Source organism: Coregonus clupeaformis, chromosome 11, assembly GCF_020615455.1.
Source record: "Coregonus clupeaformis isolate EN_2021a chromosome 11, ASM2061545v1, whole genome shotgun sequence".
In the NCBI taxonomy this organism is placed as follows: domain Eukaryota; kingdom Metazoa; phylum Chordata; class Actinopteri; order Salmoniformes; family Salmonidae; genus Coregonus; species Coregonus clupeaformis.
Genome location: NC_059202.1, coordinates 25713312 through 25740892, shown reverse-complemented (window position 1 = coordinate 25740892; position 27581 = coordinate 25713312). Strand labels below are relative to the sequence as shown.

The 27581-nt window shown below is 41.4% G+C and overlaps 2 protein-coding genes across 3 annotated transcripts; one reads left to right on the top strand and one right to left on the bottom strand.

Annotated features, from left to right (window-relative positions):
- The first annotated feature begins 3258 nt into the window (after positions 1 to 3258).
- Positions 3259 to 6256, top strand: LOC121577232 (oocyte zinc finger protein XlCOF7.1). Its single transcript, XM_041890994.1, has 4 exons — positions 3259 to 3712; positions 3864 to 3988; positions 4749 to 4851; positions 5014 to 6256. Exons 1-4 carry the CDS (start codon positions 3439 to 3441, stop codon positions 5985 to 5987), a joined length of 1476 nt encoding a protein of 491 aa, XP_041746928.1. The 5' UTR covers positions 3259 to 3438; the 3' UTR covers positions 5988 to 6256.
- Positions 6257 to 8537: 2281 nt separating this feature from the next.
- Positions 8538 to 16898, bottom strand: LOC121576444 (sterile alpha motif domain-containing protein 9). 2 transcript variants are annotated; one of them, XM_041889588.1, is made up of 3 exons: positions 16182 to 16898; positions 15696 to 15969; positions 8538 to 15497 (listed from the first exon to the last, which is right to left on the bottom strand). In XM_041889588.1, the coding sequence occupies exons 1-3, from the start codon at positions 16884 to 16886 to the stop codon at positions 11881 to 11883; spliced, it is 4596 nt and encodes a 1531-aa protein (XP_041745522.1). In that variant the 5' UTR covers positions 16887 to 16898; the 3' UTR covers positions 8538 to 11880. The 2 variants fall into 2 exon arrangements, with proteins under 2 accessions (XP_041745522.1, XP_041745523.1); XM_041889589.1 differs by lacking the exon at positions 16182 to 16898 and having other exon boundaries at positions 15696 to 15970.
- Positions 16899 to 27581: the final 10683 nt, after the last annotated feature.

Below are 27581 nucleotides of genomic sequence, written 5' to 3'. Positions count from 1 at the left end.
TGGTCCCACTACGAATTTGCAAAACATATGATATTTTACGAATTCTAGCTAGGTGGCTAACGTTAGCTAGCTGGCTAACGTTTGCTAGGCTAGGGGTTAGGGCTAAGGTTAGGGCTATGTTTAGGAGTTAGGTTAAAATGTTAAGGTTAGGGAAAGGGTTAATGTTAGGGTTAGGGGATGGGAGGGTTAGCTAAAAGGATTAGGATTAGGGGAAGGGTTAGCTAACATGTTAAGTAGTTACAAAGTTGCAAAAAAGTTGTAAGTAGTTGAAAAGTTGGTAATTAGCTAAAATGCTAAAGTTGTCCGTGCTGAGATTTGAACTCGTTATATTGATGTGGATTTAACAAGTGACATTAAGAAGAGATCATAGATTTACCTAGTCAGTCTATGTCATGGATTTACCTAGTCAGTCTATGTCATGGATTTACCTAGTCAGTCTATGTCAGCCAACCCCAATAAGCGGCCCGCGGGCCAGATCCGGCCCACAAGAGCCAAATGTATGGCCCACACTGACAGCATTGGCATTCACTTGTTATAATAAACATGAATTTAATATCCGCGGCTCTGCTTTATTTTGAAATTATCCCACACCTTGACCTGTGTCCTTTACCGCGTGCATACGTAAGACGTGCTTCGCGCACTTTGCGTACTCTTCTCCACTCGACTAGCAACCTAGTGTAGTGTCACACACACACAGTAGCCGCAGCCACTCGCCGGTTAACCCTCTTTCATCAAAAGGACTGACCACTTCCTCACAAAAAAGTATTAAATCCAGTCAAACCAACATGGCATTCGCCAAGATACGCAAGGTAGACCAGGAGAACCGTCAGTTCAAAACTGACTGGACTGAGAGGTATTGCTTTTTTTTACCGGACCACAACAGTGCTAAGCCCACATGCTTAATATGCATGCAGACTGTAGCTGTAATCAAAGCGGACAATCTGAAGCGGCATTTTAACTATATTCATGCTGCCAGTTTTAATGCAAACTACCCAGAAAAATCAGCTACTTTTTGAGCTTTTTAACTGACAACAAGGTGATATCAGATGTTACTTTTTTTGTGTGACATCATGTCTCATCTAAATCACCTTAACCTGCGACTACAAGGCAAGAACCACACTGTTGCTGACATGTATGAGGCGATTGAAGCTTTCTGGTCAAAGCAGCACCTCCCGGAGAGAGACATTCATGGGAGAAAGTTGCACTTTCCACGTCTGCGTGAGCATTGTGAGAAAAATAAAATGCAGGAAGATCCAGCAATGAAGGATTTTGTGTCCAGGCTGGCAGAAAACTTCAAGGAAAGATTTGAAAGCTCCCCTAAACTCTCAGCTGTGTCAGCTGACGGCCGGTGGACTGCAGAGGCCAAAAAGCTGGTGCCTTCCATAGATGAGGCTGCTCTTCAGATGGAAATCTTGGAGATGGGAACATCAGATTTGCTCAAAGCTCAACACAAGGATGCACTGGTGAGTGACTTTTGGATCAACGTGGTTCCCCAAGCTCGTTTTAAAAACACCAGAGATATTGCAATTCTCCTACTCACGATGTTCCCCTCAACATACATCTGTGAATCAGCATTTTCTTCAATGAATGCTATCAAGAGCCAGGACAGAAACAGACTCTCAGATTCACATCTTGGATAGTGCCTCAGGATTGCCACAACAGAATACAAGCCTGACATCAGAAAGGTTGCCTCATCCCGTCGCTCTCACTTCTCTCACTGATTGGTGAGTGAACCAGATCCAATTATTTTTTTGCTATTTTTCAATCTTGTGGTATAATAATTATTACAATGAAATGACCATTTCATATTTAATAGCATGTTTCCTACTAAATATGCTACACAGCTTAAATAAAAGTAAATGGCATCCAACTAGTTAGTAAAATTTCAAACTTAATACACAGCAATAAAAATAAAAAAAACAAATAAAAGCTAATTCATTATATTGTCACATTAATATCAAACACTTTTGGTTGTTAACAGCTTGATATTATTTGGTTCACATATTTTAAAGGTTAAAAAACGAATGTGGCATATTCTGATAACACATTTGAAAAGTACCTAACTAAAAATCTCTGTCTGTGTTTGTCCTTCTGTCTCTTCTCTTAGAAAGACCGCCTGAACGCAGATATCCAAAGCATGGGTGTTCCAGACAGAAGTGGGCGCTGTGTGTGTGTGTGTGTGTGTGTGTGAATGTGTTTGCTGGACTTTTTGTTTGCTGACTGTTTGCACAGAATATGCTCCAGGGGCATTTCATAATTAAATAGTTGGTTTTGGACTAATTTAGTATTTTTCATTTTTCTCTTATGTGACTCCTAACACCACTACTAATAATTATAAAATCACAATAGAAGTGAAAACTGATAAAACATAAAACTGTCGCCAAAAAAACAATCATGTTGGCCCTCGGCTTGGCATGCCTGACCAAATTTGGCCCTTTTGGAAATCTAATTGGGGAACCCCTGGTCTATGTCATGGAAAGAGCAGGTGTTCCTAATGTTTTGTACACTCACTTTATGTACAAATGTGTTGGATGTGCGCTGGCAATGAAATTGTTATTGTCTAATGCAGACTATTCTACCTATTTGCTGTATAATCAAATACAAACAAATGATTAAAAAAACATGCTACTAATCACAAAAGCAAGTAAATCAATGCTTGTAGACAATAGTTAATCAGGTGACAATGCATGGGAATGTGTCCTGGGGAGTGTAAATGCTTGTTATCACTTTAGTGTTGTTTTGCACATTTAGCCACACCCTAGCACATTTTGTAACGTTTTGAGTTTAAAAATATGTTAAAATGATTCAAACGTAGGCCTATGCTATTTTTATGTGTAGGTCCATCCACATAATTATATAGAACAGTATTGTAATGTGTATCTATTGACTTAAAATAAAAACTTTTTTGTAACACACATGAAGGTGTTTATATGTCGTTTTTTGGGTCCAAGTTAAAACATACAAATAATTGTCTTCATCTCTGTGCCGTCTATCTATCTCTCTATATCCTCTATTCTCACATTTCTAATGACACTCAGACATATCCGACAATTGTAGGGACTAAATGTACTATATTTCTAATTCCATTTCTATTGATGGTTTATGTAAAGATTCGAATAACCCCCTTCATCTGTGGTTTATGTCTGTAGTCCATGCTGGACGGGCGCGTGCGCAGTATATGCAATGACTTCCAACAAGCAACTCCATTGGCTAAGAATTTGGAAACGGAATTGGCGTAGTACTCTCACGCAGTTTTGTAGTACGGAAGGCTTCTTCGTTTACAGTAGGTTGGAGTCACTGTTACAACTGTAACGTTATAAACCCTCTAACAACATCAACTGACTCATAGGCAAGTGCCGTTTGTCTGTGTAGATTAGGTTACAAAATAGTTTGAGGGTACCGGTTATAACAAGATTGTCAGGCCATTTGTGGGACACAATGTCGTCTTCTGTTCCTTTTCACACACAGCTCACCTCCATTATGGAGGTCTTGATGAACGCGGCCGTGGCAGAAATATGCGAACTTGTGGACGATGGATATGCCGTTTTACACTTGGAAATATCTCGAAGTCAAAAAGAAAATGAAGTTTTGAGGGAGAGGTTACAGATAATGGAGACGCGTAATGCGCATGGACATGGAAAGAAGTCAGTAGGCCTAGCTCACGAGCGCTCCATCAGAAATCATCTCCCAGTGAGACCAGTCCTCAACTTGGGTAACTTCTGTTTACAATTGCAGTGATTTAAGCAACGTTTTTGATATCACGACTATTTTACTATCACCGTAGTCAATTCTATAGTTTTCATGGGGTTTCTCCTAATTTATGTTGTGCCAGGTCCGCTTTTAACTCCTTGTTGTGTATTTAGAGACTGGTGAATATCGAAATAACGGGAGTCCCATGGGGAAAGAGTTGAACAACCTTTGCAGCGATGGGGAGCATCTAAGCAAAGAAGATGAAGATTCTGTAAAACAGTCTTGTGCTGTTATGAAGGTAGATGACTAATAATGTGACAAAATGTAAAATATGTCTTATCTGGGAAATGTTAACAACGGGTTCAGGCACACTAGTTAAAAATGCAGTACTGGTATGATATTCTAGGACAGGAGTGCTCAAGCACTATTTGTGAATGTCGGGTCACACAAATTTACTAGGTGGCAAAGGTCCAGATGGATAATGTAATTTATCGGCGTAGTAACAAACCCACACCTCCCAACCCATGCGACCATACACTGTTCACACCCCTCGTTTGCGGAGAGAAAATGTAGCATTTTTTAAAGCAAATTTCCCGCAACTCTACACATTTTGCGTGGAGCAGAGATTTTGTAAAAATGTTTTAAAGCTAATTTCCTGCAATTCAACGCATTCTCCCATGTCTTATGTGTGTTTATATGATACCAGGGGTCGAAGCCCCGACCGAGTAAAAAAGCCCCAACCTTGTATTTTATTTTTTTCGGGACCCGCAGTCCGTATTGACCCCGTTCTGGGTCCGGATCCGGTCCGCAGTCCACCAGTTGAGTATGGGTAGGTCTAGGAGTTCTTCTCAAAGGGCTATTACATTATTACTTTATTTACATAATTGGAGTGACATGCTCTTCTTGATATGTTATTGAAAGTTTTTTAAAATTGGCATTGGTCATACAAAAGTGCATATTCAATACATACAACAATACAGACCATACTAACAGAATGATCAATGAGAGGTCATATTATTGAAAACTTTTAAGAAAGGATGAATCTGGTTCCCTTACAGTCTATGGTGAAGGAGATGCGTAAGCCTGGGTGCATCCAAATCAAAGAGGAAAGACTGGAGGGCACCATAAGCCTACAGAATGACCCAAGGATAAAAGGGGACAGTAAGTGCAATGGAGGCCTATAATAAAATGTCAAATGCCAGTCATATGGAATGGAATTATCTATACTAGAAAATACCAATCTTCTCCATAAGTCAAGGAAAGGCAATTATACACGATGATTCACTGTTCAGTTATATTTAATCAATTATTTCCTCTCTATAGGCAGTGTTGAATCAGGTGCTGATGAAGACCAAAGGGATGTGATTGGGCACACTCAGACCGACAGTCTCTTTGAGGACTATGATCCTCACATCAACGCAGACCAAGAGAGGGAGAGCACGTTCCAGAAGCTTCAGCATACGAACGTTGCACACCACGTACAGAGGCAGGCATACTCAGGCAAGTGGACACCAAGAAGCACTGAAACAGATTCTGAGGATCCAGCTTGCTCTTATGCTGCGGAAATGAGCCCCATTCGTGTCACAGCTCACACAAAGCAACAACAGACTTCCATAGCTGAAAAAACTTTGTTAGCTGTTGAATCTCACAATGTGAAACCAGAGGCTGCAATGTTTGATTCTGGACCCTATGAAGAAAAATATAAATCTAGCAGTAATGATAATAATTATTATGATAATGATAGCAGTAATGATTTGCATCCGCAAAACAGCATCTCTTCCGAGGCTAGTGAAAACTTTGGAAATATTTTCTCTAACAGTGAAGAAAATATGAGAGAGAACACAGCAAGGCCAAAGGTGGGCATAGTCCAACGCTACATGGCAGGACATAACATTCAACACAGGGTTGGCAAGCGAGAAAAACGTTTTGTTTGTGGCTTCTGCAGAAAAAGCTTCACTTGTCCAAAGTATCTTCAGTCTCACCAGCGGGTTCACACAGGAGAGAAACCCTTCAGCTGCTCTCAGTGTGGGAAGAGGTTCGGCCAAGCTGGTTATCTGAAGAAACATCAGAACGTCCACACGGGAGAGAAACCATTTGTTTGCCCACTGTGTGGAAAGCGGTTTGCGGACTCAAGTAATCTCATCAGACACAAGAGTGTTCACACAGGAGAAAGACCCTTCATCTGCATTCAGTGTGGGGAGAGGTTTGCTGCGAAAGACAACCTTAGAATTCACCTAGAGAGAAACCATTCTGGTTGCTCAAGTGCTGGAGATGTGATGTCACCGAGTATACCATGAACATGATTAGTCATGAATAATTCTGCTTTTTAATTTTTTTTGACTGAACTCGTTTTGTCTGAAATGCGCTATTTGTCATTTACAGTTGAGGACTAGTTTTGTAACAAAATGAATGGAATTATAAAACAAATTATTTTTAATGTGGACCTCCATTAATATTCATATTTATTTAAATTCATATTTCAAGTGCTGCAAGCAATATATGAAAGGTGCAAGAAACTTTTTTTCAGAATTACCCCTGAAAATGTATGTTTTTGTGAAATAAACAATTTTAAGAATAAGGCCGTGACCTTGCGATTTCCCTTCAAAATAAAAGTCCCGCAAATGAAGATGGTAAAAAATTATACAAATGGTAGAAATTTGTAAGACTTATAATTTTGTTTAACAATGTCAAAAAACAAAAAAAAGTTAGCCTTAAAGGGGCATTCAGAAATAGAAACAATAACAAAGCGTCACCTTGCCCCTGATTCAGTAAAACGCTGAGGGATGGGGCAGGAGAAATGTAACCACTCTCAAATTCATAGACAATACTATGGAAAATTATAGTTTTAACCATGTTTTGATGCTATATTGTTTAAATTTTCTAAGTTTACAAACATTGGAGTAAAACAAGCTGATATTTTGGGTTCTGATGGGGTGCGACAGTTGAACAAAGCTCATGAGGCATTTATAAGTTATATTCTTCAAGAATCAATGAGTACATATAATTCGTTTATACAGTGCCTTCGGAAAGTATTCAGACCCGTTGACTTTTTCCACATTTTGTTACGTTACAGCCTTATTCTAAAATGGATTAAATAAAATAAAATCCTCAGTAATCTACACACAATACCCCATAATGACAAAGCGAAAACATATTTTTTGAACATTTATAAGAAGAAGAGAAAAAAAAACTTTTTACATAAGTGTTCATACCCTTCACTATGAGACTGAAAATTGAGCTCAGGTGTATCCTGTTTCCATTGATCATCCTTGAGATGTTTCTACAACTTGATTAGAGTCCACCTGTGGTAAATTCAATTGATTGGACATGATTTGGAAAGGCACACACCTGTCTATATAAGGTCCCACAGTTGACAGTGCATGTCAGAGCAAAAACCAAGCCATGAGGTCGAAGGAATTGTCCGTAGAGGTCAGAGACAGGATTGTGTCGAGGCACAGATCTGGGGAAGGTTACCAAAAACATTTTGCAGCATTGAAGGTCCTCAAGAACAAAGTGGCCTCCATCATTCTTAAATGGAAGAAGTTTGGAACTACCAAGACTCGTCCTAGAGCTGGCCGCCTGGCAAAACTGAGCAATCGGGGGAGAAGGGCCTTGGTCAGGGAGATGACCAAGAACCCGATGGTCACTCTGACAGAGCTCTAGAGTTCCTCTGTGGAGATGGGAGAACCTTCCAGAAGGACAACCATCTCTGCAGCACTCCACCAATCAGGCCTTTATGGTAGAGTGGTCAGACGGAAGCCACTCCTCAGATGAAACCAACATTGAACTCTTTGGCCTGAATGCCAAGTGTCACATCTGGAGGAAACCTGGCACCATCCCTACGGTGAAGCATGGTGGTGGCAGCATCATGCTGTAGGGGTGTTTTACGGCAGCAGGGACTGGGAGACTAGTCAGGATCGAGGGAAAGATGAACGGAGCAATGTATAGAGATCTTTGATGAAAACCTGCTCCAGATCGCTCAGGACCTCAGACTGGGGGCGAAGGTTCACCTTCCAACAGGACAACGACCCTAAGCACACAGTCAAGACAACACAGGAGTGGCTTCGGGACAAGTCTCTGAATGTCCTTGAGTGGCCCAGCCAGAGCCCGGACTTGAACCTGATCAAACATCTCTGGAGAGACCTGAAAATAGCTGTGCAGCAACGCTCCCCATCCAACTTGACAGAGCTTGAGAGGATCTGCAGAGAAGAATGGGAGAAACTCCCCAAATACAGGTGTGCCAAGCTTGTAGCGTCATACCCTAGAAGACTCGATGCTGTAATCGCTGCCAAAGGTACTTCAACTACTGAGTAAAGGGTCTGAATACTTATGTAAATGTGATATTTCCATTTTTTATTTATTTATATAAATTAACTAATATTTAGAAAACTGTTTTTGCTTTGTCATTATGGGGTGTTGTGTGTAGATCGATGAAGAAAAATAACAATTTAATCCATTTTAGAATAAGGCTGTAACGTAACAAAATGTGAAAAAGTCAAGGGGTCTGAATACTTTCTAAAAACACTGCAAGTCCAGAAATGGATGTAGAAACTGCTGATTGCCCCTTCAATAGCACAAATCATATAATACCATTGACAATATTGTTAGCAGCAATAAAAGTAGTGATAACTAAATGTGATTATGGTAACAACAGTAATACAAATAAAACATAATGCTACTCTTAATAGTAATAACAATATTATATTATTATTATAAACTTTAGAAAACACATTTATATCCCATTGTTATTTAGCCCATTGGTATTGCACGATGTTCAGTACATTTTTCATTTTGGACATGCATATTGCACCTTGTGTCGCAGCAAAAGGGGGTTCCATTCTACTCGGGAGCACTTCTAGTTTCCAAATCCACAGAGTTTACACCCAGAGGAGTGTCGCTGATCATTCTGCAGCACTTAAAGAGTGGCCAATCATCTTAAAGGCTGTAGTTTTTCATATTGGACACAGTCAGTAGGACTTCGAGAGCTGGTGTCAGCCAGACTAACTCTGTGAAAGAACTATCTATCAATGTATACATTTGTGAATACCTCTGAAATTATTGTACTCAATACTTAAGTAATTATAAATATTATACAGAACTTGCACAGTTAAAAATAAGCAATGGGACAAACATTTTACTTTTATGGATTTTATTGATGCATACTTAGAAATTGCATGTGATATATCAGCAGGCCTATTTCATGTAGTTCGAGAATGTATTGGATAATTTACTCAGATTGAAACAGTGTTATAATCCATCAAAACAAACAAGTAACTCAACAATATTAAAGAATAACACATACAGTATAACACATTTCTGCAGAATATCTCTACCTGTACAACTGCACTTGTTGTTGGTATGAGTTTGTCTCATAATACAACATGCTCATTACATATAATTGTACAGTTGGTCCTACAGTTATTTACATTGATTGCCACAATTTTACAACATGTACAATATCTGGGCAATGGAGATATTTACAGTAGATGTATGTGTAGTCACAGTCCTGCTGCAACATAAAGACAAGTGTCACCTTGATACGAAATGTTTAATATTCATTTTTTCGGCTTAATATGCCAAAAATAACAATGCACACACAAAATGCTTCATTATTCTCCATTCTCAAATCTACTTATTAGACATCACATGCATTTTCCTGCATTTCTGGACATTGCATCCAGGAGCACTTAGATGATCTTGTCTTGACAGTCTTTCTTCATTCCACCAGTTACTTCCCTGGTTTCTCCCAGGATGGTAGAACTAAACTCCACAGATGGAAAGGACACAGTATATAGTATTTCATCTCCTTATTCCAATCTTACTGGATGTTTCTCCAAACACTAGAGAATCAAAGTATATACAGTCAAAACGTTCTGAGGTTGAACACTGGCAGTAACCTCAATAGTCGTCACTCAACCCAGTAAGACTTGTTGTTTGGTGCTGGTGCCTATGCACACTGAGTAAAACACATCATTCTCAAGAAAGGATTATTGAACAGTATTACCAAATCACAGTGTCTACCAAATATAGGATTGGAAGAGTAAAACATCTGCCTTCATGGTTGTCTGGTGGCTGTTTAACATAAAAGAGTAGCCTATACTTCCAGTGTCCTAATGGAGACCAGGCACGCAGCAATCCAGTTTAGTTAGGTTTAATAACTCGTAAGGCAGGTAACTTAAAATGCAGTCCACAGAGCTACTATCTGCTAGTACTCATTGCTAGGTTTGTCATATTAGCACACACTGCTAATTAGTAACATCCAGTTAATGATGCTGTGCCTAACTAATCAATCCCAGATAGATCAGACATCACTACTTTTTCTGAGAGAAATCAAAAGTCCATAACATCCTCTCTACCGAATACAAATACTCACGATTGTGGACTGTTTCAGTACAAACAATCAGTATTTCAGAGTAGCATGTATTTTTCCCCCTTGTTTTGTTTTGCTCTTTACATGAAGAATTCTCATAACTGTGTCAACTAGGACATTGGGGTAGACTGCCCTGCAACATTTACTGTACCTATAACTCAGTCTCTTTTTTCAGAACTTAAGTATTTTCTTGCTCTTTTCTGAACTAAAGAGTATTTTGTCTCAATGTTGTTGTTTTCTCAAGTGTTTCTAAACCTCAGGGCTAGTTTTACCTCTCAACCTTTGGAGGTCATTCTCACCGGTTGTGGTGAGGCTGGCTTGTTGGTGGTCTGAGTGAGGGTGTAGGAGATGGCTGGCTCACAGGCAGGGCCTGTGCGATGTCCTCACTGGTAGACTGGGTGACTCCTTTGTTGTTCGGGTGCTGTCTGTCTGGAGTAGGTGACTCTGGCACAGCCTGAAGGTGTCGCCTGTTTCTATGAGCGACGGTGCCGTGTTCAGTTACAACGATAACGGATCTCGGCTCTGGAGATTTGCTGATGACCACTGCTGTTGTTTTCCATCCCTTCTCTCCGTCCAGCTTGACTCTTACACTCTGTCCAGGGTATAGTTCAGGTAAGGGGCGCACTGAATGCCTCCTGTTGTAGAATAACTGGTAAGCTTGTTTGACTTCTGGTCCTTATGTTTCACACTATCGTGGCTGATGTGCTTTGGTTGTAGTGTTTCAGCGTGGGGACGGTCGTCTGTATCTGACGTCCTGTCATGAGTTGCGCTGGACTTGTTCCTGATGGGCGTGGCTCGGTATCAAAGCAATGTGTGGGTCTGGTTGTTTGAGAAATAGTTTAGCTTTTTGAACAGCTTTTTCTGCAGCGTCGTTAGCCTGCGGGTAATAGAGGCTGGAGGTGGTATATGGATGAAACCATACTGCTTTCTGAACTTGTCTAACTCAGTACAGACGAACTGGGTAGCGTTGTCGCTAACGAGCTTGGTAGGAATCCCCCATCTCACAACCATGCTTTTGAGGCTTGTGGTAGTTGGTCTATGTCTCTGGAGAAGTAGTCCACCACTACAAGGTATTTATTGCCCTCGAGCTCACACAGGTCAGCTGCGATCTTCTGCCACAGACCCTTTAGATAAAGGTGTCGTGACAAGTGGTTCTCTCTTTTGAGTTGGTTTATTCTCTGTGCAGACTTGCATGACGTCACTTTTCTTGCGATGTGGGCACTGATGCCCAGCAACCACACTGATATCTTGGGTCTTTCTCTGGCACTTTGTCAGCCCCATGTGACCTTTGTGTATCTGTTGTAGAACATCTTCTTCCCGTGAAGCTGGGATGACGATCCCGTCTTGATACAGCACTAGTCTGTCCAGCTCTGATAGATGTGATCTCGCTGTGTGGTATCCCTGTAACGAGTAGGGTAGCTGCGCCATTCTCTGAGGCCAGCCTTTTCAGATGAAACTGATAACCATTTGGAGGTCTCAGTCGTTGCATGTCACCGCTCTGATGTCATCCTGCCTGTGTGTAGACTGTAGACACTGGTCTGCTTTCCACCATATGCTTGGACTTCTTCTTCTGAGTCTGATATGTTTTCTTTCAGCGGGTTTCTTGACAATGTGTTAAAAAAAAAACTAGGTTGAAGATTTGTGTTTCCTTTCATAGCATTGATTATCCATGCCTTCATTAAGCGCATGTGTTTTGTAAATGGTTGTCTTGTTTTCGATTGTCAGGTTGTGGTTTATCCATACTTCCCCCATTGACCACACTCATGGACCAAAACATACAGTTCATCATTGAGGCGTTTCTAACATAGGCTTCTCATAGCCTATTCATACTTGATATCATATGCAAGTGGTCCATCTATGGCAAATCCTAAGAAGAAGGACACCTTTTCTGTACTGTAACCACTTCTTATTCCACCCAGATAGGCTGGCCGCACTGGGATTTTGAGTTTGCCATAATTGGCATAAAGCTCTGATCGCTCAAAGGTTCCATTGACCCTATAGAGACGGTCAATGATTTCCCGCTCCTTAAAAATGCCTCCACTCCGCCAAAGTTGGGACAAATCAGCACGTGGTACGCCTGCAAAACACTCATCAAGTTTGGGTTTAGTAACAAGTCTTTGTAATCCTTTTTTTGGACCCAAGTAGAAGTGAGCAATGGTTCTGCTCTTTCTCAACAAATAGGACATTTGACTGTGAGATGATTTCCCAAGTGAGTTCACATATGTCCTTATATCAGTCTCTTCTGCATTTGAACTTGGCCAAAGCAACAACAAAGCCAGATAGTATGGCTCTGGGAAGGGATGTTGCATTCCTATATCTTGCAATGTTTTCATAAGAATATCACTGAGTTCATTGTGTGTCTTCACATGTTTAGATCTTGGCTTCAGTGTGTGGAGAATTATATTTACCAAAATGAAATTGGTTTCTACTTTTCTATTTTGCACTGAATTATGGCGCAAGAATGTGTAGCATTCTGTGATTTTTTCCACTTCCTCTGCAGTCTTGTCTATCGTTTGATGGATCCCTAGATGTAACTTTGCAAGTATCCCTGCAAAGGTGTCTGCATTATTTTCCTCCAGAAACGTCCTACGCTCTTCAATATCCACGTTTAATCTGAGTTCAGGTTTGTCCGCTCGTTCTTTAAATATTTCCGCTGGGGAAGAGCAGACCAGTGTTATGTATCTGGTGAAATGACTTGAGATTTTCTTCTGATTCAATGATTCAAGCTCTCCTGTATTGTTTCCTTTTATGTATGTGAAGTAACCATTGAAAAATTCAAAAATGTTCTTGACCTGAGGTTTCAAAGCAAGGAGAAATTGTGTATGTTCTTCGATAATTTCAACATATCTACTGTTGATTTCATTATCTTCTTTAGGCACATGTTTGATGGGTAGTGTTCCTTTCAGAAAGCTCTGCATGTACATCCTTTTCACTGGATCAGTCCCTTCAAAGAATGGCAGGTTGCTTATCATTTCAAAGACTATCAGTGTAGTTTCCATCTCTCCCACATAACCAGAGGTGTTGTAGGGTGTTTTTGTGAGATTTTCATCAGTTTGCTCTTCTGTTTCATTCTTTGTGGCCAGCTTTTGAGCCATTTGAAAGGCCTTTGAGGCTTTTTGTGCTATCTTTAGGTTAGTCTCAAAGTCATTTGGGTTGAGTGGAGTCTTTAGTTTTTCACTCTGAATATTATGTTTAAGATTACTTTTGTAAACCTGTCCAACTGTATCAGCTGTGTATGAGTTTTTTGTCACTCTCATGGCATTTTCTGCCCAAATGAGTGCTTGGGGAAAATCTTGCTCATAGAGGTAGAGATACCTTGCAAGAGCTTGAGGAATAGATGCCCTTGTAACAAACCGGGAAGATGCTTTCACAAAGATGTCTCGGATGCTTTGTCCTCCCTCTTGACTGTGAATTTGTTCTATCAATGGAGAAAAATTAGTAATTCCCACTTCGTTGCGCTGCCTTTCAACTAGCACACGTTGAATTAGCATGAGGGTGTCTTTTACTACACAGGTTTTGAACAATGTATCACAGTGCAGCATGTCCAAGGTTATTTCACTCCGTTTAATTTTGTAGCATCTGTCCAACTCTTCAAGACATGCAGATGCTATATCATGGTGAAGGAATCGAATTGCTTTGAATCTTCCACTTCTATCAACTTTTAATTGTTTTAGCAAATTGGAGTAAGGCTCCATTCTGTCAAGTACACGATCTTCCCCCCAGTAAGCCATTTGCAAATTTTTCATTCCCAAAAATTCCTCACAGAAAGACATAGATATGTCTGATTCCGCATCATATGAGTTCAACAGTGCTAAGAAGGCAAGGAGTTGAGCTTTCTTTGTGCTCATGTCCAAGTCCTTCAGAGTGTTGCTCACAACATCAGCTATGTACTTCTTGTCAAAGTTACTCTTCATGATCATAAAACTGTAGAAGTTTTCAGGTTTTTCATGACTTTTTTTAAGGTCTTTAAGTTTTTCATCAAAATCATCTTGTTCCTTTTTTGTCAGTTTAGCAGTGATCTGCTGTCTGTTTGTTGAGCAGTGTTTGAACTGGTCCTCAGGGTTATGGCAACGAACACAACTCATAATAATGACTTTTGAGTTTGATGAATCTTCTACAGTTCTGCTTGTGTTTTCCTCTTCAACAGCTTGGCGAATGCAGTTCTGGAGAGTTTGTGTGTTCTCTGCTTCCTTTGAGTCATCTACTAACAGCAGAACTGGTGTAGATTTCTGGCTCCCGAGCCTCATTAGGTTTTTGACTTGAAAAGCCACTTCAGCTTTTGGTAATGTATTGTCCTTCAACACAGCACATCTGAATTCTCTGCGTAGATCCCACATAACATGCATGGCTAACGTTGTGCCTCCGCAACCTGGGTGGTGAAACAAATTCAGCAAAACACATGTGGTTTTGGGATCTTGATATTTCACAATCTTTTTCAGATTGTCATATTTATCTCTTCTAATGAAAGGCTTTGCTCTGGGTTTTTCACAAAAATAGAAGTTCCACCAGTTGACTTTACCCCCTCTGTAGAATTCCTCTTCAACTTTGATTTTGAAGTCTTGAAATTCTTTGCTATTTTCATCATAGACTTTTTCACATTCATTCTGACACAAAATGTCTAGAGCTGTCATGCGGTCTTCATCCTTTTGTTGGAGAACAACAGTGCTGGAGTCAGAAGATGGAAGGAGTCTTCCTGATGGCTGATTGTGTGGTCCAAGTGACATTATAGTGCCATTGACTTCACCTAGCGTTAACTCAGATATTGATTGCCTGGTGATGTCAGACTCACATTTCTCCTGTATCAAGTCTTTCCATTTCTCAAATGTGCTCCTAGATTCACAAATATTCACAATGCTTTCCTCAGCATGCGAGTAGAATGCCAGGAAAGTATCAAAGACAGGATCTCTATCAGTTACAGGTGAGAGCAAAAGAAATATAACAAGAGTTCTTCCATTTGGAAGAACTTCAGGTTTACAAATGAATGAAACCATATGCTCGATCTCTCTGCGTTTTCCCCTGAACCAGTCTTTGTAGTCCAGCTGTCTATCCGATTCATTGTCAAGATCATGCCTCCCATTACAAAACACCCAGCTGGTCTGCTTATACAGGTTGAGATTCTTTATCACAACATTTGGTTCACCTTGGAATTGGGCTGGGAGATGGAGATTTGCCACTCTTGATTCTCTGTATGAACTGCATACGCCACCAGGAGCTGCAGAGTTAGGATCAAAGTCCAGTACACAGAACAATTTCAACTTGCTCAGAAACTGAAGATGTTCTAGTTGCTCAGTAAGACTCTTGTTTACAACAACAACAAATCGATCATAGTAGTCCATCATATTTCCTCCACAAGTTAACAAGTTCTTCAATGTATCACCCTGATTGGTCTCTCTCCTCAAATCCTTTTTGGGGTCCTGTGCGGTCACCTTTTGTAGACCTGAAGAAATAATTGCAAAACGAAATCAATTACTGGTGATCCTAACAAATATTACTGGTGGTCTTCTTTGTGTCAAACTGATAATTATGACTTTTGAACCTAAAAACAGTTATATTGTAATAATACAGGTCCAATGTTATCTGGCTGTGATTGAGATTCAAAGACTAATTTGACTGAATGCAATCTTGTTTCACTTACCCATATCCCTTCTCAGACCGGCAGCCAGTTCATTGTGTCCGATTCTCTCTAGAATCTGAAGAGTGACATTTAATGCCTCTTCCCCATAGTGCTTTGTCATCGAGTCCGCTACGTCTGTGCGGGTCTTGCTGTCTTCCAAGTGACTACATGCAATCGGTCTACATCCGTTCAGTTTTAGGTCTTTCAGACAAGACTTAAACCGTTTAAAATCGTCCTGCAGTAAGTCGTCGAGGGTATACTGGAGCAATGTAAGTGAACTTGGTGTGCTTGAGCTCTGTGGGAATTAAATAGGGTTAGTTTGAAATGTGTTTTCTTTGGCCTAGAACACAATCAAAATTGTAATTGTTTGCTGCCACACATCTGTATTGTTGTGTTTAATTTGCAAATATAACCTGCTTTACTAAGCAAGCACTTACAGTATGTTGTGTGTGTGTGTGTGTGTGAAGCACACCTCATTAAATAAGAGAGATGCTACACAACCCCTACCTTGGGCGGTAACATTTCTGCACCCATGGCCTGTGGTTTTGGTTCTTCCTTCTTTCGTGTAACCGTTTTCCCTGGTGGTTTCACTATTTTGGGCTCTTCTGTGTTTGGTTCTCTCTTCATGGGGGATACAGTCTGAACCGGTAGAGCTTGACATAGTTCTACTTGCTTCTCAGGTGGTTTTTGGAGATTTCCTTGGTCAACGTTGATGTGTGAGGGGGGTTGTAATATAGGCTCTGGTCCATTGTTTAACTTTTCTAGCATGCCAATTATTTTAACAGCAGGACCATGTTTTATGCCTAGTTCCACAAGATCATTCTTTTTGAAGCAAAATAGGCAATCGCCTGACACTTCCTCTTCAAAAAGCCGCTCTACATATTGGTGGTATACCTTCACCTCTTCCCTTAACCACTGACAAACTTGTTCTTGTGTCCATTTCTTGATGTATGCAGGAAAAGGTGATTTATGCTGTAATCCACTCTTCAAATCCTCAAGCATAGACACAATTTTAACAGCGGGACCATGTTTTATGTTCAGATCCAGAAGATCCTTCTTTTGGAAGTACTCTAGGACTTCCCCTGATACCTCCTCTTCTAGCAACTTGTCTGCATATATGTTGTGAATGTTAACCTGCGTCGTCAACCACTGATGAACTTCTTCCTTCGTCCACTTTTCGATCTGAGTTGCAGACTCCATTGAATGGCTCATTGTGAATCAAATATTCCTGAAATAGAAAAGAGAGACAAACCATAACTGTAGAGTTTTTGCTGTATGCTTCCTTCAGATTTTATTTTGCCTATACTTAAAGATTATATAATCAAATTCATGAAAGGTGATCATTTACGGTAGACATTTACATTTGAGTCATTTAGCAGACGCTCTTATCCAAAGCGACTTACAGTTAGTGAATGCATACATGTTTTTTGTGTGTGTTTTTTTCATACTGCCCCCCGTGGGAAACGAACCCACATCCCTGCCGGCCAAACCCTCCCCTACCTTGGACAACACTGGACCAATTGTGCGCCGCCAATGGGTAGCCTATATATACACTATATCTACAGTGCCTTCAGAAAGTATTCATACCCCTTGACTTATTCCACATTTTGTTGTGTTACAGCCTGAATTCAAAATTGATTAAATATATTTTTTTCTGACCCATCTACACACAATAACCCATAATGACATTGTGAAAATATGTTTTTTTTAATTGATGCAAATGTATTGAAAATGAAATACAGAAATGTCTCATTTACATAAGTATTCACACCCCTGAGTCAATACATGTTAGAATCACCTTCGGCAGTGATTACAGCAGTGAGTCTTTCTGGGTAAGTCTCTAAGAGCTTTGCACACCTGGATTGTACAATATTTGCACATTATTATTTTTAAAATTCGTCAAGCTCTGTCAAGTTAGTTGTTGATCATTGATAGACAGGCATTTTCAAGTCTTGCCATAGATTTTCATACAGATTTAAGTCTAACTGTAACTAGGCCCCTCAGGAACATTCAATGTCGTCTTGGTAAGCAACTCCAATATATATTTGGCCTTATGTTTTAGGTTATTGTCCTGCTGAAAGGTGAATTTGTCTCCCAGTGTCTGTTGGAAAACAGACTGAACCAGGTTTTCCTCTAGGATTTAGCCTGTGCTTAGCTCTATTAGGTTTATTTTTATACTAAAACGCTCCCCAGTCCTTGCCAATGACAAGCATACCCATTACATGATGGAGCCACCACCATACTTGAAAATATGAAGAGTGGTACTCAGTGATATGTTGTGTTGGATTTGCCCCAAACATAACACTTTGTATTCAGGACATCAAGTTAATTTTTTTGTCAAAAGTTTTGCAGTTATGCTCACTCAGCTGTGCCTCACAAGTAATACAACAAATGATCTATTACCAGTGTGATCATATACCAAAAATGGTGAAATATAATTTCAAAATTGTCTAAGAAGAACAACATTGGCAGGGCAATTCAAGCATAGTCAATATGCAGTGATGCACACATTTCATTGCTACAGAACTGTTTTTAATTGGTTCTTGTTGCATAGGTTTCCATTTTTTAAGTCATGTTTAAAACAAAATCTGAGCGGTAGGTCTCGGCTTGCATTTTGACTCTGAAAGTGATCTTGACTCAGAAAAAGGTTGGTGACCACTGGTCTACAGGCTACAATGTTGCTCAAACCATAAACCCTGGCCAGCCCAACACGTTTCCACATTAAGCTTTTTAGGGGGGAGGAGAATTACAGAGAAGGCAACTTGAATTAACTCTAATTGATTTTAGTATAATTTTTACATTGCAAACGGTGGAAATTATTTTTCATGCCACGAGAGGTGGATCCTGGCAAATGCGTTCCGGAACAAAACAGTCCTGAGATGTGCCAGAACAGGATCTGTCTCAGAAGAGGAGCCGGCTCAAATTAAGCACTGGCTTCTGCACGTGCACTATTCTCTACTGTACACATGGTCTTTGCTCTACTTGTTCAGTTGCCCAGAGAACAGGCTACTCTGGTGAATGTTGCTCGTTTAAGTTAGATCAAAGCTGAATCATTGTCTGCTAAAATAATTATAGTATTATAGATAACAGAACCAAAGATAATAGCATAGTACAACAATACTGTAAAAAATGTAATAATAATAATAATTTCTTACGAGGTGGTCGCATTTTTCTCTCAAAAAAGTCAACAGTGCTCGCCACTAGGCAAACTATGTGCGTTTACTAAAACAAATAACAGGTATGCTACAGGTTGTTAACACCATCTGCTCTAAAATGTGCTTACTGTACATCATTCAAAACACTGTACTTCAAAACAACACTGTACGTAACTCAAGAAGATCTAAATGCATATTCTCATTCAACTGATTGAGATCAAATGGTTGGCATGCAGATTATGCATGGACGTTTCACCGGTAAAATTTGAAGAATTATCATTCACGATTGACAGTATGAAATGTGAAGGGAGGGTGACCAATTTTTTTTTGCTTAGAGCTAAAGAAACACAGAACATGTAAAACAGTCAATTTGACTCGAGGTCTTTCCATTCCAAATAAAGTTGGAGAGCAGGCCATTTAGTTTATTAAAAAAGTTGGATAGAATTGAAACTGGCAGGGCCTGGAATAAATCAACCTTGGTAATACAGTCATGGTCAAAAGTTTTGAGAATGACACAAAGTCTGCTGCCTCAGTTTTTATGATGGCAATTTGCATATACTCCAGAATGTCATGAAGAGTGATCAGATGAATTGCAAAGTCCCTCTTTGCCGTGAAAATGAACTTAATCCCCAAAAAAACATTTCCATTGCATTTCAGCCCTGCCACAAAAGGACCAGCTGACATCATGTCAGTGATTCTCTCGTTAACACCGGTGAGAGTGTTGATGAGGACGAGGCTGGAGATCACTCTGTCATGCTGATTGAGTTAGAATAACAGACTGGAAGCTTTAAAAGGAGGGTGGTGCTTGAAATCATTGTTCTTCCTCTGTTAACCATGGTTACCTGCAAGGAAACACGTGTCATCATCATTGCTTTGCACAAAAAGGGCTTCACAGGCAAGGATATTGCTGCTAGTAAGATTGCACCTAAATCAACCATTTATCGGATCATCAAGAACTTCAGGGAGAGAGGTTCAATTGTTGTGAAGAAGGCTTCAGGGCGCCCAAGAAAGTCCAGCAAGCGCCAGGACCGTCTCCTAAAGTTGATTCAGCTGCGGAATCGGGGCACCACCAGTGCAGAGCTTGCTCAGGAATGGCAGCAGGCAGGTGTGAGTGCATCTGGATGCACAGTAAGGCGAAGACTTTTGGAGGATGGCCTGGTGTCAAGAAGGGCAGCGAGGAAGCCACTTCTCTCCAGGAAAAACATCAGGGACAGACAGATATTCTGCAAAAGGTACAGGGATTGGACTGCTGAGGACTGGGGTAAAGTCATTTTCTCTGATGAATCCCCTTTCCGATTGTTTGGGGCATCCGGAAAAAAGCTTGTGCGGAGAAGACAAGGTGAGCACTACCATCAGTCCTGTGTCATGCCAACAGTAAAGCATCCTGAGACCATTCATGTGTGGGGTTGCTTCTCAGCCAAGGGAGTGGACTCACTCACAATTTTGCCTAAGAACACAGCCATGAATAAAGAATGGTACCAACACATCCTCCGAGAGCAACTTCTCCCAACCATCCAAGAACAGTTTGGTGATGAACAATGCATTTTCCAGCATGATGGATCACCTTGCCATAAGGCAAAAGTGATAACTAAGTGGCTCGGGGAACAAAACATCGGAATTTTGGGTCCATGGCCAGGAAACTCCCCAGACCTTAATCCCATTGAGAACTTGTGGTCAATCCTCAAGAGGCGGGTGGACAAACAAAAACCCACAAATTCTGACAAACTCCAAGCATTTATTATGCAAGAATGGGCTGCCATCAGTCAGGATGTGGCCCAGAAGTTAATTGACAGCATGCCAGGGTGGATTGCAGAGGTCTTGAAAAAGAAGGGTCAACACTGCAAATATTGACTCTTTGCATAAACTTAATGTAATTGTCAATAAAATCCTTTGACACTTATGGAATGCTTGTAATTATACTTCACTATACCATAGTAACATCTGAGAAAAATATCTAAAAACACTGAAGCAGCAAACTTTGTGAAGATCAATACTTGTGTCATTCTCAACACTTTTGATTATGTTAACCCAACCTAACATAGAAATAGGGAGAGATCTGGTGAATGGCGCCGGAGAAGATGGCTGCCGTTTTACAGCCCTCTAACCAATTGTACTATTATGTGTGTTTTTCCGCGTTATTTGTAATTTATTTTGTACATAATGTTTCTGCCATCGTCTCTTATAACCAAAAAGAGCTAAGACGAATAATTTTTCTTCAACGAGGCGGCCGCGAAGGATATCCTACAGACACCCAACAAGGCCCAAATCCCCGTCATTCGCATGAGGAAGAGACGGAGATATCGTGGACGTACAGTGGGGAGAACAAGTATTTGATACACTGCCGATTTTGCAGGTTTTCTTACTTACAAAGCATGTAGAGGTCTGTAATTTTCATCATAGGTGCACTTCAACTGTGAGAGACGGAATCTAAAACAAAAATCCAGAAAATTATATTGTATGATTTTTAAGTAATTAATTTGCATTTTATTGCATGACATAAGTATTTGATCACCTACCAACCAGTAAGAATTCCGGCTCTCACAGACCTGTTAGTTTTTCTTTAAGAAGCCCTCCTGTTCTCCACTCATTACCTGTATTAACTGCACCTGTTTGAACTCGTTACCTGTATAAAAGATACCTGTCCACACACTCAATCAAACAGACTCCAACCTCTCCACAATGGCCAAGACCAGAGAGCTGTGTAAGGACATCAGAGATAAAATTGTAGACCTGCACAAGGCTGGGATGGGCTACAGGACAATAGGCAAGCAGCTTGGTGAGAAGGCAACAACTGTTGGCGCAATTATTAGAAAATGGAAGAAGTTCAAGATGACGGTCAATCAACCTCGGTCTGGGGCTCCATGCAATATCTCACCTCGTGGGGCATCAATGATCATGAGGAAGGTGAGGGATCAGCCCAGAACTACACGGCAGGACCTGGTCAATGACCTGAAGAGAGCTGGGACCACAGTCTCAAAGAAAACCATTAGTAACACACTACGCCGTCATGGATTAAAATCCTGCAGCGCACGCAAGGTCCCCCTGCTCAAGCCAGCGCATGTCCAGGCCCGTCTGAAGTTTGCCAATGACCATCTGGATGATCCAGAGGAGGAATGGGAGAAGGTCATGTGGTCTGATGAGACAAATATAGAGCTTTTTGGTCTAAACTCCACTCGCCGTGTTTGGAGGAAGAAGGGGCCATGTATCGCGTGATCTTGGCCAACAACCTCCTTCCCTCAGTAAGAGCATTGAAGATGGGTCGTGGCTGGGTCTTCCAGCATGACAACGACCCGAAACACACAGCCAGGGCAACTAAGGAGTGGCTCCGTAAGAAGCATCTCAAGGTCCTGGAGTGGCCTAGCCAGTCTTCAGACCTGAACCCAATAGAAAATCTTTGGAGGGAGCTGAAAGTCCGTATTGCCCAGCGACAGCCCCGAAACCTGAAGGATCTGGAGAAGGTCTGTATGGAGGAGTGGGCCAAAATCCCTGCTGCAGTGTGTGCAAACCTGGTCAAGACCTACAGGAAACGTACGATGTCTGTAATTGCAAACAAAGGTTTCTGTACCAAATATTAAGTTCTGCTTTTCTGATGTATCAAATACTTATGTCATGCAATAAAAAGCAAATTATTTACTTAAAAATCATACAATGGGATTTTCAGGATTTTTGTTTTAGATTCCGCCTCTCACAGTTGAAGTGTACCTATGATAAAAATTACAGACCTCTACATGCTTTGTAAGTAGGAAAACCTGCAAAATCGGCAGTGTATCAAATACTTGTTCTCCCCACTGTAGGTCGGGGTGCCTTGTAAGGATACGACGGCGAGCGAGTAAACTGCCGCTCCCATCAATCCTATTAGCCAATCTTCAATCATTGGAAAATAAATTGGATGACCTAAGATTACGGTTATCCTACCAACGGGACATTAAAAACTGTAATATCTTATGTTTCACCGAGTCGTGGCTGAACGACGACATGGATAACATACAGCTAGCAGGCTATACGCTACATCGGCAGGATAGAACGGCTGACTCCGGTAAGACAAGGGGTGGCGGTCTGTGTATATTTGTAAACAACAGCTGGTACACAAAATCAAATACTAAGGAAGTCTCGAGGTTTTGCTCGCCTGAGGTAGAGTATCTTATGATAAGCTGTAGACCACACTATTTACCAAGAGAGTTTTCATCTATATTTTTCATATCTGTCTATTTACCACCACAAACCAATGCTGGCATTAAGATTGCACTGAATGAGCTGTATAAGGCCATAAGTCAACAGGAAAACGCTCATCCAGAGGCAGCGCTCCTAGTGGCCGGGGACTTTAATGCAGGGAAACTTAAATCCGTTCTACTTCATTTCTACCAGCATGTTAAATGTGCAACCAGAGGAAAAAAAACTCTAGACCACCTTTACTCCACACACAGAGACGCATACAAAGCTCTCCCTCCATTTGGCAAATCTGACCATAACTCTATCCTCCTGATTCCTGCTTATAAGCAAAAACTAAAGCAGGAAGCACCAGTGACTCGGTTAATTAAAAAGTGGTCAGATGACGCAGATGCTAAGCTACAGGACTGTTTTGCTAGCACAGACTGGAACATGTTCCGGGATTCTTCAGATAGCATTGAGGAGTACACCACATCAGTCACTGGCTTCATCAATAAGTGCATCGATGATGTCGTCCCCACAGTGACCGTACGTACATACCCCAACCAGAAGCCATGGATTACAGGAAACATCCGCACTGAGCTAAAGGGTAGAGCTGCCGCTTTCAAGGAGCGGGACTATAACCCGGACGCTTATAAGAAATCCCGCTATGCCCTCCGACGAACCATCAAACAGGCAAAGAGTCAATACAGGACTAAGATTGAATCGTACTACACCGGCTCTGACGCTCGTCGGATGTGGCAGGGCTTGAAAACTATTACAGACTACAAAGGGAAGCACAGCCACGAGCTTCCCAGTGACACAAGCCTACCAGATGAGCTAAACCACTTTTATGCTCGCTTCGAGGCAAGCAACACTGAAGCATGCATGAGAGCACCAGCTGTTCCGGATGACTATGTGATCACGCTCTCCATAGCCGATGTGAGTAAGACTTTTAAGCAGGTCAACATTCACAAGGCCGCAGGGCCAGACGGATTACCAGGACGTGTACTCCGAGCATGTGCTGACCAACTGGCAAGTGTCTTCACTGACATTTTCAACATGTCCCTGACTGAGTCTGTAATACCAACATGTTTCAAGCAGACCACCATAGTCCCCGTGCCCAAGGACATTAAGATAACCTGCCTAAATGACTACCGACCCGTAGCACTGACGTCTGTAGCCATGAAGTGCTTTGAAAGGCTGGTCATGGCTCACATCAACACCATTATCCCAGAAACCCTAGACCCACTCCAATTTGCATACCGCCCCAACAGATCCACAGATGATGCAATCTCTATTGCACTCCACACTGCCCTTTCCCACCTGGACAAGAGGAACACCTACGTGAGAATGCTATTCATTGACTACAGCTCAGCATTCAACACCATAGTGCCCTCAAAGCTCATCACTAAGCTAAGGATCCTGGGACTAAACACCTCCCTCTGCAACTGGATCCTGGACTTCCTGACGGGCCACCCCAGGTGGTAAGGGTAGGTAAAAAAACATCTGCCACACTGATCCTCAACACGGGGGCCCCTCAGGGGTGCGTGCTCAGTCCCCTCCTGTACTCCCTGTTCACCCATGACTGCATGGCCAGGCACGACTCCAACACCATCATTAAGTTTGCCGACAACACAACAGTGGTAGGCCTGATCACCGACAACGATGAGACAGCCTATAGGGAGGTCAGAGACCTGGCCGTGTGGTGTCAGGATAACAACCTCTCCCTCAACGTGACCAAGACAAAGGAGATGATTGTGGACTACAGGAAAAAAAAGAGGACTGAGCACGCCCCCATTCTCATCGACGGGGCTGTAGTGGAACAGGTTGAGAGCTTCAAGTTCCTTGGTGTCCACATCACCAACGAACTATCATGGTCCAAACACACCAAGACAGTCGTGAAGAAGGCACGACAAAGCCTATTCCCCCTCAGGAGACTGAAAAGATTCGGCATGGGTCCTCAGATCCTCAAAAATTATACAGCTGCACCATCGAGAGCATCCTGACTGGTTGCATCACCGCCTGGTATGGCAACTGCTTGGCCTCCGACCGCAAGGCACTACAGAGGGTAGTGCGTACGGCCCAGTACATCACTGGGGCCAAGCTTCCTGCCATCCAGGACCTCTATACCAGGCGGTGTCAGAGGAAGGCCCTCAAAATTGTAAAAGACTCCAGCCACCCTAGTCATAGACTGTTCTCTCTGCTACCGCACGGCAAGCGGTACCAGAGTGCCAAGTCTAGGTCCAAAAGACTTCTCAACAGCTTCTACCCCCAAGCCATAAGACTCCTGAACAGCTAATCATGGCTACCCGGACTATTTGCACTGCCCCCCACCCCATCTTTTTACGCTGCTGCTACTCTGTTAATTATTTATGCAGAGTCACTTTAACGCTACCCTCATGTACATATTACTTCAACTACCTCAACTAGCCGGTGCCCCCGCACATTGACTCTGCACCAGTACCCCCCTGTATATATAGCCTCCCTACTGTTATTTTATTTTACTTCTGCTCTTTTTTTCTCAACACTTTTTTGTTGTTGTTTTAGTTTACTTTTTTACTAAAAATAAATGCACTGTTGGTTAAGGGCTGTAAGTAAGCATTTCACTGTAATGTCTGCACCTGTTGTATTTGGCGCATGTGGCCAATAAAATTTGATTTGATTTGATTTGATATCTCCATCAAGTAGAGGATCTTAATTGAATCCGTGACGAAGACAAAAGAAGTAAAGATGGGAGCGGACAACGACCCCATTATATGGGAAGTGGAGTGGTCCACTATTGGCAGTTGCTCCAATCTGTCTACGACCAACCTGGTTTCACGGCATTTCGTATTATTTTGTATGTAAATCCGAGACACTCCATTTAGTATGATATGTTACGTTTTGTATGGTAAGTATTAATTTGTGCGCGTCCATCACCCATTTCGTACAATATGTTACGAATTTACAAAACGTAAAATATGTTACGAATTTAGGGTTAAGGTTTGCTAAAAGGGTTAAGGTTAGGTGAAGGGTTAGCTAACATGCTAAGTAGTTTCAAAGTAGCAAGTAGTTGAAAATATGCTAATGAGCTAAAATGCAAAAGTTGCCCATGAGATTCAAACTTGCAACCTTTGGTTTGCTAGACATTCACATTATACGCTTTGCTTTTGCCTTCAGTAACCATCGGTCTTATGTAACCATCCCAAACGTAACATATCATACTAAATAGACTGTCTCGGATTGAGGTACAGAATAATACAAAATGCTCTGAGACCAGGCTGAGGGAAACATGTGTGACCTTCTCTTGTTGGGTTAAGCCACGGAAGAAAAGTAGCCAACAGTTAAAGCTTACATTTTTCTGCGACAGAATGCCTACTCTGTCTGGGGTGGAAAGGTAGGCCTAACTTTTGAAAATACCATGCTCAGATTCCTAATGACGTCTCAAATTTAATTATTTGCAAACAGGGACAGTTTCATTGCAAACAAGACACACTGATTTGGCATTTGAAAAATATGATAAGACGAACACATAGGCCTATCCCTCTGTCCATTCTTAGCCTGTAATTTTGGTAATTTGTGTGGTATTAAAAACAGATCCAGCTAATATGTAAAATTACGTATAATTGCATGAAATATTTATATAGGGCTATTTGTTCTTGGACCTGCAAATACGATGATAGATTCATGCAATGCTTTTACTATAAAGGAGATATTTTCACCCCTACCATTGTCTACGGTGGTCTGCAAACCCACAACCTTCTGGCCTGCAATCCTGTACTCTATCAAAATAACTGTGTTGCCATGTAATGCTTACAGGACGAAGAACAGTTTCTAAAACTGCATATCTAAGGCTGTGGTCTGTCCAAGAAGGGTAAACGGTAGACATGTTCTCTGCTATCCACTTTCTTTGAATTATTATTTTGGGTATAGGGGAGGGTCACTTGTTTTTTTTCAAGCGTTCCAGGGGGGTTTAGGTAAAATGTACTAAACAAAAATATAAACACAACAATTTCAAAGACTTTACTTAGTTACAGCTCATAAGGAAATCTGTCAATTTAAATAAACAAATTAGGCCCTAATCTATGGATTTCACGACTGGGAATACAGATATGTATCTGTTGGTCACAGATACCTTTAAAAAAGAAGGTAGGGGCGTGGATCAGAAAATCAGTCAGTATCTGGTGTGACCACTATTTGCCTCATGCAGCGTGACATCTCCTTTGCATAGAGTGCATCAGGCTGTTGATTGTGGCCTGTTGAATGTTGTCCCACTCCTCTTCAATGGCTGTGCGAAGTTGTTTTTATTAGCAGGAACTTGAACAGGCTGTCATACAAGTCAATCCAGAGCATTCTAAAAATGCTCAATGGGTGACTTGTCTGGTAAGTATGCAAGCCATGGAAGAACTGGGACATTTTCAGCTTCCAGGAATTGTGTACAGATCCTTGCAACATGGGGCTGTCGTGCATTATCATGCTGAAACGAGGTGATGGCGGTGGAATGAATGGCATGACAATGGCCCTAAGGATCTTGTCACGGTAGCTCTGTGCATTCAAATTGCCATCTATAAAATGCAATTGCGTTTGTTGTCCGAAGCTTATGCCTGCTCATACCATCACCCCA

Excerpts from the sequence above, each read along its gene's own strand:
- LOC121576444 (XM_041889588.1), bottom strand. The coding sequence starts at position 16,886 with ATGAGCCATTCAATGGAGTCTGCAACTCAGATCGAAAAGTGGACGAAG. Across the intron at positions 15,970-16,181 it reads CAGAAATGTTACCGCCCAAG|AGCTCAAGCACACCAAGTTC; the intron begins GTAGGGGTTGTG and ends TAATTCCCACAG. Across the intron at positions 15,498-15,695 it reads CGGTCTGAGAAGGGATATGG|GTCTACAAAAGGTGACCGCA; the intron begins GTAAGTGAAACA and ends TTATTTCTTCAG.
- LOC121577232 (XM_041890994.1), top strand. The coding sequence starts at position 3,439 with ATGTCGTCTTCTGTTCCTTTTCACACACAGCTCACCTCCATTATGGAG. Across the intron at positions 3,713-3,863 it reads GAGACCAGTCCTCAACTTGG|AGACTGGTGAATATCGAAAT; the intron begins GTAACTTCTGTT and ends TTGTGTATTTAG. Across the intron at positions 4,852-5,013 it reads CCCAAGGATAAAAGGGGACA|GCAGTGTTGAATCAGGTGCT; the intron begins GTAAGTGCAATG and ends TCCTCTCTATAG.